The sequence below is a fragment of the Carex rostrata genome, chromosome 11 (assembly GCF_964058835.1).
Source record: "Carex rostrata chromosome 11, lpCarRost1.2, whole genome shotgun sequence".
Classification (NCBI taxonomy): domain Eukaryota; kingdom Viridiplantae; phylum Streptophyta; class Magnoliopsida; order Poales; family Cyperaceae; genus Carex; species Carex rostrata.
The window spans coordinates 7,092,390-7,103,851 of NC_135928.1; the positions used below are offsets into that span (position 1 = coordinate 7,092,390).

An 11,462-nucleotide genomic window follows, 5' to 3' on the forward strand; every position below is an offset into this window, starting at 1 on the left:
AATAAATTCTCAGTGCGAAATTTGCTACAGTTAGATTATTGGACTTGCAATCAAACTCCATATTCAAAAATGAAACCCAAACCATAGCAATTCAAATCAATTCATATTCATAATAATAAAAAGGAATGCATATGCTCGACAACAAATAATAAACCGAATCACAATTTACGGAATTTCCAAGGTGAATTTCAAACACAATATATATTTGGCTTAACTCTACACATTAGGGCTTGTAACAACTACAGATGTTCTTTCGAGCTGGACCCTTTATCTGACACCCATCTGTAGTGCTTTGGCTTAACCATTTCCTAAGGTCTGGTTCCAAGTCACCTATACATGTCAACTTGATAGAAATGCATTCACACGGAATCAAAGTCAGCCATACTGCTCAACTTTGCAATTTCATTCCAATAGGATCAAAGTCAGCTATCAGCCTTGCAAAATTCATTAAACAGGTCAACGGATAGGTCACCGTCACCTTATCCAGCCACCTAAACAGGTCGGTCTGGAAAATTCAGAAACAGGTCAATGGATAGGTCACCGTCACCTTATCCAGCCACCTAAACAGGTCGGTCTGGCAAATTCATAACAGGTCAACGCATAAGTCAGCAGCGTCACCTTATCCAGCCACCTATATAGGTCGGCCTGGCAGATTCATTCATATATAGAACAATTAATAGAACTAATCAATTAATAACCATACCAACATGCCAAATAACCTTAACCGAACAATTCAAATCATTCTCATTTATGCAAGAATCAATATACAACATGAATTCCAAAATATGCAACAATTAAGCATTCAACATGACAAACGAATAAACAGTTTAATTATTGAAAATAAAATATCAAACAAGTCCAAGAATCCCGCACCTGTTTACGACGAGCGTATCGCTTATTTATGGACCAGACGTCTCGAAGTGTCCCGCAAAATCTTGCTCGACCGAGCCTACGCCTATATTACACATAAACTTGGTTTAACCTTGGTTCACGATCGAGGTGTTCACTTGAGTTATATTAGGGTTTATACTTTCCTATTCCTCTTTTTCGCTTTAAAATCTCTAACTTCTCACAATTTCCATTTGGGTCTTCTAGACCATACACGATCTCAATTTGGTAACAATTCATTTACTAGTTCACAAATTCGGTTCCTGTAACAATTCAATTCACCGAGTTGTTAACCCTGATTTGGTCAAAACCTCAAATTAGCCGTTAAATGTTATAGCAATTCAAGATCAAGAGGTAACCCTACCGATTACAAGTCTAATCGGTTGGATTAAACTAATCAATTCACGATTATGCCCAATTTCAGTTTTGGCATGAAACCCTAGAAATCAAAATCCCCAACCGGGGTGAAATCGGGGAAAGAATCAGCAAATAAATAATCAAAGAAGCTCAAGGAGCTAGTCTACAAGCAATTCAAACACAAATCTTGGGTTTAAAATGAAAACCCGAGAAATTCGAGATTTTAGAGAGAAACAGGAAGAGAAAAGAATACCGAATAGGAGAGCTAGGAGAGATCTACGGCCGCTTGCTCGGTTCCAACTTCGATTTCTCGCAACAATCGGGGGCTTGAGAGGGAAATGAAGCTCTCTCGCTCTTTTTCCTCTCTCTTGGGCGAAAATCACATAAAAATGGAGAAAGAGGCGGAGGGGAAGAGAGAGAGAGAAAGAAAAGAAATCTGGTGTTGGTTAAAAAGACACCTTCAGTGCGGACACACTCAATTCAGTGCGGGTCAGCCACCCGCACTCAGCACTTGGACAGATTTTCAGCAGTTGAAAATACACAGAAATATACACGAGTGCGAACGCACTCATTTTCAGTGCGGGTCGATCACCCGCACTCAACACTTGGCAGAATTTCGGCAGCTTGGAAAACACACAAAAGAATACCCCAGTGCGGACACACTCAGTGCAGTGCGGACGCACTCAGTACTTAGCCAAATTTTCATGAAAATGACATTGAACAAGGAAAAGTCTGAGCGTAATGCGGATGCACTCAATTTCAGTGCGGGTCGGTCACCCGCACTCAGGACTTGGTCAGAATTGGAGAAAAAGAGAAATTGGAGTTAGTGCGGATCACCCATCCGCACTCACACCAGTGTGGACGCACTGAGGAGAAATTCAGAAAACAATCTAAGGCAAACAGAGGCCAATGCGGGTCAGCCACCCGCACTCACCACCAGTGCGGACGCACTGAGCTTATAAAGTCTCAAATTCTCGAAATTTCAACGCGGTTTCGATTCACACTTGACTTACTTATTTAGAGAGGCATTAATTAAGGTTTAAACTTCTATTTTGTTAGCACGATTTTTGATTCTTGCTTTCAAATCATTCAGAATTTAATTGTTAAAGTTCCGTAACATAACATGAGCACATGGAAGACCCATTGTCGCCTCAAAATATTCCGTGCAAACGGGATTTATTGCTATAATTTATAGAATTAGGAGATCTGAGGTGAGAGAATTTTTAACAATTCAAATTTTAACAGCTACAATTTTAATTTTTACAGATCTGAGGTGAGAGAATTTTTATTTTTGGACCAAACTATCTTTTCGTCAAAAAGGAAACAATAGGGAATTGGATTTAAAATCTTTTAAATTAGAAAGTTATCTTGGTGTGGACCCATGCACGGATGCACCCACATTTGTTCTTTGATTTTACTGTTAGGCTCATTTAGCTATACTATATATATGATATATTAGATTAAGCATTATATCAGAACAATTTTAAATTGATACATGTTACATCCAACCAGCCTACCAAACACATTAAGAGAATAAATAATTGATTTGCTTACTGAAATGAGGTCAAATTTGAATAAGCAACTTTGCTCAGTGTTATCGAATATCTCAATTTATGCTTTGAAAAGTTGTACAAACAATATGAAAATATAAAAAAAATATGATTTTTGAATACTACAAACAATATGAAAAGTTGTACAAACCATTTGCACGGAAAATTTTGAGACGACAATGGATCTTCTATGTGCCCATAACATGATGAATTTCACAAACTCAATATTACATCTGGATTTGGTTCATCTGCGATGCAGAACTAGTAGAACACTTTTGGATACTTCACCAACCGATGCGACTAATTATGTTAATAATGAAATGCTGAGTTTACTTAATGAGTTTCAATTCAAGTATCGACAATGACCTATTCACAAAAAGAAGCTGCTAAAGAACTTATTACATGCCAACTCCTTTATCACCAATTATGAGTTGATACTCGAACCAAAAGTTTCATGCAACAAGTGTAGGCTTCAACGACCAAAAAAAACAAAGAGCATTAAGTTCTATCAAACGATATCCTTATAAATTTAAATTTGTGGAAACATAAAAAAAACACAAGACATGTATAAATAATCAAATACTATGCTTAATTTAAATGATTTTTTTTTTTGAAGTTTTCAATTATTGTTAGAAGAATAATAAATTGTCTATCAAACACATTATTCGAATTTATGTTGTTAAAATAGTGTCTTTAGGAGTAGAGTTTTTTAATTTTAGATCGCAAGCTTTTCAATATATTTTATTTTTTTTTACCTTTTTTATGTTTTGTTTGTTAAGTTGTTAATTTTATAGTTTGAATTTATATGAATCTTGATGAATTGATTATGTTATAGTTGTATGAATTTTTTTATACTATCAAACAGGTAGTATTTTTATTTATTTATTATAGTTATGATTCTTAATTTTATTTATTTGAATTACACGTGGTGATTATTGTTATTTTGTTTATTTAAAATATAACTTTTTTTCTAATTAACTTCAGCAGGTCCAAATAACTTATAATGTTTTTGGAATTCAATTCTAAGTCAAAGATCTGAATTGTTTTAGCAAACAAATTTTTTATTCGGATCTAGTTATGTTTTATTTGAAATCCAATTCTATTAAAAAAATCCGAATAGAAAATTTGTTAGTCTTTTAAAGATTTGGAATCCAATTATATTATTTCCTATTTTACTGTTTCTTTCTCCACCGAAGGATAATTTGGTCCAAAATATATTTTTGTCTCACCTCATATCTGTGGGAACTAAAATTGTAGATGTTATAAAATCTGCAGCCAATTGAAGCTAGTTGTAACGAGAAATAAGGAAACAAATAGTTAGGGATTCATTCAATTTTAATAGTGATAGATCATGTAGCAGTTTTTATGACGAGTTTGTTTTAAACTAAATTTAGATTTCTACATATAAAATAAATGTATTTAATCAAAAGAAGATATATTATGTGATTGAAGGGTTGATATTCAATTTGAAAGTTCATATTTCAATCTCAGCCGTTGGCGGATCAGGACAACTACGTGCATATATAATAATGGAGATGTCTCTTGTTTGTTAAATGATAGTATTATTTAAAACTCTATTTAGATTGGAGATTATGTTTTTATTATTAATATTATACTAGTTAAGTTAGTATCTCTGAATTTGTTCGTATCAGAATGTATCATTCTAAATGATTATGTACCTATTTGAAAAAAATAGTGATTATAGTTCAGAAACAGTGATTGTGGTCAAGAAAATAGTGATTATGGTTCAAAAACAGTGATTTTGTACATTTTTAAATGAATGGTGAATTTTTTTCAAAAGATATAAAATTTGATTTCTAAGTACATTTTATTATGAGGATCCTGTTTATCGGTTCATCGATTGTTTGAACTTTGATGACTAAAATAAAGAATGTGAAGTACAAAGAAATATGAAAGATACAAGACATTTTAATCATCCTCGTTAGATATATATAAGTATGTTAAAACCTTCCTTCGGTGTAATTTTTTTGATGGAAACTCCCGTAGGCTTGATATTATAGCAACAGCTGGTTACAGTACAGAGTTTTTATCATTTTAATAAGATAATCTTTAGTGCTACTCCCGTATCTTCCTTAAGATAATATTTAGTAGAATAAGAATAATAAATGCAAAATTTTATCATTTTAATTTTATGGTAATATTTATTGACTCTATTATAAAAACATCAATAAAAATATACAGGGAATATATAAATCTAAATTTAAATTGATTGAAGTTCTATTCAACTTTTCACAATAGAATAAAGAAAAGATTTTTCTTCTATTGTGAAAAATTCACTAATTAAGTATCACTTGTGCGAGAGAAAGGAGAGATAGTTCAATTGACTAGAAAAAAGTCATAGAGTTGTTGTACCGAAAAGTTGAGAGTTCGATTTCCCCTCACAACTTCGCAGCTTCTGCGAAAGTTTTTTTTTTTAAAAAAAAGTATCACTTGTGCATTTGATCAGCCAGTTTGTCCTTTCACTCACGCAATCAGGATCATAAAAACTTGCGATCTTTTTGGATACAAATCCCGTGATATATCATGACTTAAATCTTACACCATATTTGGATGGAGAGTAGAGAAAGGAATAGGAGGTAAAGAATAGAAGGGAATAAAATTGAATAGAAAGGAAGATTAACATATTTAACCTCTTCGTGTTTAGATGATTAATGAGAGAAACTAAATTTAACTTTTCTTTCCATCTTATTTATTGTTTGGTGGATTAAAATTTACAAGGTTAATGAGAAATTCAGTGATTGTTGTAGGTTTGAGAAAAAAAAAATTTGTATGAGAATTATATATATAAGATATAGGGTTAGGCATTTGTGTCATTCTTTTTTAAATATTTGTAACGAAATTTATTTCCATCCGTTACACCCCAATTTGAGGGAAAACTGATTCTATTATTAATTATAATAATACAAGAATAAACCTTTCACCTCATGTACCATTCACCTCTAACATAATTTTATCAATCAAACACGATTCAATGGAAACTTTTAAAAATATTTGTAATAAAATTTATTTCCATCCGTTACACCCCAATTTGAGGGAAAACTGATTATATTATTAATTATAATAATACAAGAATAAACCTTTCACCTCATGTACTCTTCACCTCTAACATAATTTTATCAATCAAACACAATTTAACGGAAACTTTTTGTTCCTTTCCATTCCCTCCCACCCTCTACTCTCCATCCAAACAAGGTGTTAATTGTCTGTAATCGTGAATCGGTTCACAATTAAAGCACACCTTTTTCGGAAATCGGTGCAGAAAATTTATGTTAACTGATCTCGATATCTTTTAATATCTAATTTTAACTTTCTGTAATTCGAAAGCTAAGAAAACTAGTTGCCCCCATCAATTTCATTTTAGTACATACCAATGTATACATTGACCCTAAAGTCTCTGATCATTCGTTGTTGGGTCCTAGTTAATTAGACTAAGCATTTTGGAGTCGCTACCCTGAGTGAGTGGCGATCGTGAGCCAGCTAGTGAATGTTATCTCTCATCACAATTCACATCAAATAGAATCTCATCGAATCAAAATCGGTATAATAAACTTTTGCATTAATTGTTACTCTTTTGTTTATACGGTCAAGCAGCGTTTTCCTTTTACTGTAATTGTTTTAAACATTTTATAATTGTATTTTCGCATCAAATTTGTTGACCGGATCGTGATCTCATCCGGATTTTGTATCTCTTCCTGTCACCACACCAATTTTCCACGGTACTTGCTTTTACACAAATTAATTAACATTTTACTTTAATCATAACACCTGTTTAATTAATTTTCTTTTCCATAAAGCTAGATAGATGCTCACATAATTTGCTAAGACAGTTTGGTAAATGGTAACATGCATAACCAGTTCGGTACTTGCACAAATTTCACTTGTTAGAAAAAACATACGGGTGCATGTCAAATATTTCATTCACATCATCAGGAAATATCTGGATAATGTAAAAGAAACAAAGAATCAATGCTCCAAGAAGACCCAAAAACTAATTCAGGTTCATGAATATACAAATAAAGAAAGAAATCAGTAATGAACCATGACATTATATTGAGTGAAATTGTCCATCAAATTGAGCATTATATTAACGACCATGGCATTATATTAAATGCTAACAAAGAAGGAAAGTAAATAGCAGCTACATAATAATATTGAGGAGTGAAATTGTCCATCAATATGAAAATTTCAGATTGTGTTGTAATCTAAATGCAGCCTCCCCAACTATATAAGTGTCAGCAACACAACATATAACCTTGACTTAGAAGTTAGAAATCCATAATGTTTTTTTTCAAGAAGCATGATATTTGTTAAGTGTCAATGTTGACATGTTTGCTCAGGTTGACCTGCCATGGCAGGCTACCACCAACTATACTGCAATCCAGAGAGAGAGAGAGAGAGAGAGAGAGAGAGGATTAGAAAGATACCAATGAAAGAAGAAAACCTTTGCATATAATATTATTTCAACCATTAATATCAACACCTATATACCTACCTTCTAAAATTTCCAACTCACGAGCAACCCTAATCTTGTGCTTGACGTAGTCAATATAGCTATCTCCGCCAGGCGTCGGACGATCCTGACAACAAATGATTGTTATAAATCAGACAGACTGCTCAAATGTGAAATACGAAATAAATATAAAACTGTTCTACCTCAAAATAACGGGTGATGAGATCCTTCGGACTGTTATCATCTAGAGATGCTTCCCCTCTCTACACATGATGTGTTGTCACGACAAAAGACAAAAACCAGAAGAAAAAAAATAAAATAAAGAAGAAATATTTATATTTAGCTTATTAAATTATTAGATCAAGAAAAACCCCAATAAACAGATGTGTGGCAGCTGAGCATGCATTTGTTTTAGTAGGTCCATGCAGGTTGACAGTTATCTACCTATCTATGCATCCACATCTGGATTGACACTCAACTATGACCGCATGAAAACACTTCACTTATATCACATTTGGAACTTTATTACCTCTATTAGATTAGATGGTTAAATTCTTAATGCAAGTAATCTGGGTTTCACAATTATTAGATATACCAAGCTGACAAGTCACCACATTAATTGCATTGGATTAGTACTGTTGAAAAGGAGGACAATCGCAGTATTAGTGCAGCAGCAACTTATCAGAATATCGATGTATTTCTTCTTCATGTCATCATACTATAGATCACGGGACAGAAAAATATATATAGTCAGGCTAAGTAGGTCAACTAACTCCTTGATATTATAGAATAAGAAATTTGCAAAACAGATAAATATAAAGGAACTTATATACCTTGAACCTTAAGCACCCCCAGCGCCAGTTCCCCTCCTCTTCCTCGCGGGTTTTTTCGATGACGACTCTGCAAAGGGGGTAACACTTCAACCCATTATCTTGACTGATTGCCTTCATTGCTGGCACAAAATCCTCCTATATATGTGAAAGTTTTACATGAGTGGAGTAACTTAAAATGTCTTTTGCACCAAAAAATCATGCATGCATACAAAAATAAGCAAGTAAATAAATAAATACAATCCTCAGTAAAGGGCTGGAAAATACAAACCCCATCCACCTCACGTTTATAGAGATCGACAAATAATGGAATCAGCTCTTTTGCCTCTTGTCTGACCTTGCCCAGGAAAATAGCTGTCTGTGACAAAAGCAAATCATTATTTGCACAACTATGAAACAATTTCAGCAAGATTGAAGAAGAACAATAAAGAAAAAGGAACCTACACAATAACTCTCATGTAGAAGTTTCCGATCAATAGCAACTTCTTTCAGGTGTTTTTTCCAAATTCCTTCAGCTATTACGTGTGCATCTGCCATAGTAGTGTCCCACTAACCAAGGAAATAAACAAATTTACGAGAAATTAACAACATAATAGATGCAAGTCCACATCCAAAATTTTACATTTTACTTTTAAATTGTTAATAATAACCCCTTCTGCTTTTTCTTAAGTAGTCTCCGTCATCATTAACAATATAATGGTAATGGTGACAATGATGATGGTCAAAAGGCATAAGCCGCATAACATTAGCAAAATGTGCAAAAGCATGAGAGTTCACCTGAATTGTTTCATTTAGCTCTTCTGTGAACTGCTGATATTTATAGTCAACGTCGTAGGAAAAACAATGATGAACATATTCATAGTATGAGTCATCATCCTGCATTGATGAATAGGGAAGTAGATGAGCACAATCAATAATTAAGCAGAATACAAAGAGGAACAAACAGAGGAAAAATTGGTTTCTGGACAGACAAAATTCCATTGGTACCGTCGAAATTCCTGTTACGGTATCATAGTATGTTACTCGGTGAAACTCATTAGTATTTTTAACCAGGTAGCAAACACACATGATATGTAGTTAGAACTAGAAGAAATTTGAAAATTTGTGTACTTACAGAGTAGTAGATAGCCAAGTGCTGGTAGTCTGACAAACCACCTGAATTTGGGAGAATGTGCCACTCCTTATGCCAATCCATTTGCCAAAACTTTTGCATCTCAAAATTAGATAACAACTCGAGTACATCCTTCTCAGAGGAAATCCTTGCTGCACGATCACGATCCCCTTTTAATTGCTGCAACATTTATCAACTTTTGTTTGTTTAATACTTGTATATACTTTGCTATCTTCTTTTATTAAGTCTCCGTCTGAAGTTCAACTCCTCCTCTAATACATAAAATAAATAAATAGTTGGATTGGATTGGATTTCTCCAATTAATTACCCAAAGGAAACTGCTGCCCCAATTCCCTAAATAACAAGTAATTGGGGAGAGAAGGCAATAGAGCGCCTGTATTTACCCAAAATAAAATCTGGTATTCCCTGACTTTGTCCTCCTTCTCAGCACGATAATCTGACATGGATTCATCGTCTGAACAGGCCTCCTCCGTCTTCGTTTTCTTCGACGCCTCCTCCTCCCCACCCCCACCCTCCTCCGCTTCCTTTCCATTTCACCTCTTCTGGAGCAGGGTGAACCCACGGGCCCAGTGAAATCTTCCCTCCGCCCGTGTTTCTCCCTTCCCCTCCCCTCGGTTCCACTCGTCTGGAGCACACCCTTAGTCTTCCTATGACATCTATATACATATACCATGTATGGTCAAAGAGATATTTAATTATCTTATTATTTTTATTCAGTTTACAGAATTTGCATATTATTCCGTTATAAAATTAAGTTACATTCAGATTTTTTTTTTGTGTGGTGCTCTATATATAAACCTTATAAATGAAAAGGAAAATTAAACGCATCTTTCTCTAAATGCAATTTAGTTGTTCGTACCACATACACAACATACAAGAAAATGAACTTTGACATTCATTCTACATTAAATGTTAATAAAGCAAAATAAACTAAAGTTTCTATATACAACAAATTAAAGCTCCTACACACAAAGTACACAAAATTTCAAAAAAGTATACTCAAGAAGCTTTATATACGCAAGACTTTATCTTATACAAATTAATTAGTTGTCAATTGCTCTTGTTTTACAGATGCATCAGAGCAAGCAGTTTATTTTACAACAAAGCCTTTCTTTTCTTTTTTTCTTTTTTTATGTTATTCAAAACATCATTTTCTAATCTTGTTTTATTTAATAAAATAATTGAACTGTCATAGAAGATGTGCCCAGGTTTTGAAAATGGTTTCGATATACCTGATTCAGGGGCTGTCACGTAAATATTAAGATAAGTGGTACCTCCAAAAAAGACAGAATCCTGGCTACCTATACGAAACCTCTAGCTAAAGAGCTCAAAAGAAAATATATATGTTATGTATACACTGTATAGTGTATACACATAAACGCTTTAATTGCTGAATTTTTTTTCAAAAAAGGGTAATGACTATTTTAACTCTTAGGAAGTTTAAATGACGCCAAATTACTATTTTAGCCATGAAGAATAGGGGTGTCAATGGGTACGGTACGGATCGGGTGGAGACATTTTCATACCCATACTCATTAAAATTGACCTTACTCATACCCTACCCATACCCATTAAAAATTGATCTTACCCTACCCTACCCTACCCTTACCCGTTAATATTATCGGGTAACGAAACGGTAGCGGGTGAATAACGGATAATACTAGTATAATAATTAGTTTTATTATATTTTATAAATTAAACATCAAAAACTCATTCATTTTAACATATATAATTGCATTTCTAATAAAAAAATAAAATAAATGTGCAATCAATTCCAACTAAATTATTTTTTTATAAAGAATAAAAATTCAGAAACACGAATATACATTTAAGTGGGATAGAAATTGAATTAAATATACATTTAAGTGGGTTGAAAATTGAATTGAATATATATTTGAATTTTATAATTACCCTATAGGGTAACGGGTACGAAATAATCATTACCCATACTCTTACCCATTTATTTAACGAAAAAAAATTCTTACCCATACCCATACCCAATAAGCTAACAAAAAAAAAACCTTACCTATACCCGCCTTATCGAATACGATACGGGTCGGGTAAACGGCTAAAAAAGTACCATTGACACCCCTAATGAAGAATTAGATCCGGATGGAGGTCCTTTATGGACAATTTAAAAGTTGGTAAGCTAGACCTCCACCTTTCAAGTCGCGCATTCATATCCTCCCGAATTCTCCACACCACCACCAACCTCCACTCCTACCTCCACCTTG

The 11,462-nt window shown here is 33.6% G+C and overlaps 1 protein-coding gene across 1 annotated transcript; it reads right to left on the bottom strand.

Moving 5' to 3' along the window:
* Positions 1 to 6,844: 6,844 nt before the first annotated feature.
* On the bottom strand, positions 6,845 to 9,735 carry LOC144562448 (uncharacterized). Its single transcript, XM_078311677.1, has 9 exons — positions 9,612 to 9,735; positions 9,211 to 9,387; positions 8,874 to 8,972; positions 8,541 to 8,645; positions 8,368 to 8,454; positions 8,100 to 8,234; positions 7,470 to 7,529; positions 7,309 to 7,393; positions 6,845 to 7,182 (listed from the first exon to the last, which is right to left on the bottom strand). Exons 1-9 carry the CDS (start codon positions 9,669 to 9,671, stop codon positions 7,124 to 7,126), a joined length of 867 nt encoding a protein of 288 aa, XP_078167803.1. The 5' UTR covers positions 9,672 to 9,735; the 3' UTR covers positions 6,845 to 7,123.
* Between the last annotated feature and the right edge of the window lie 1,727 nt (positions 9,736 to 11,462).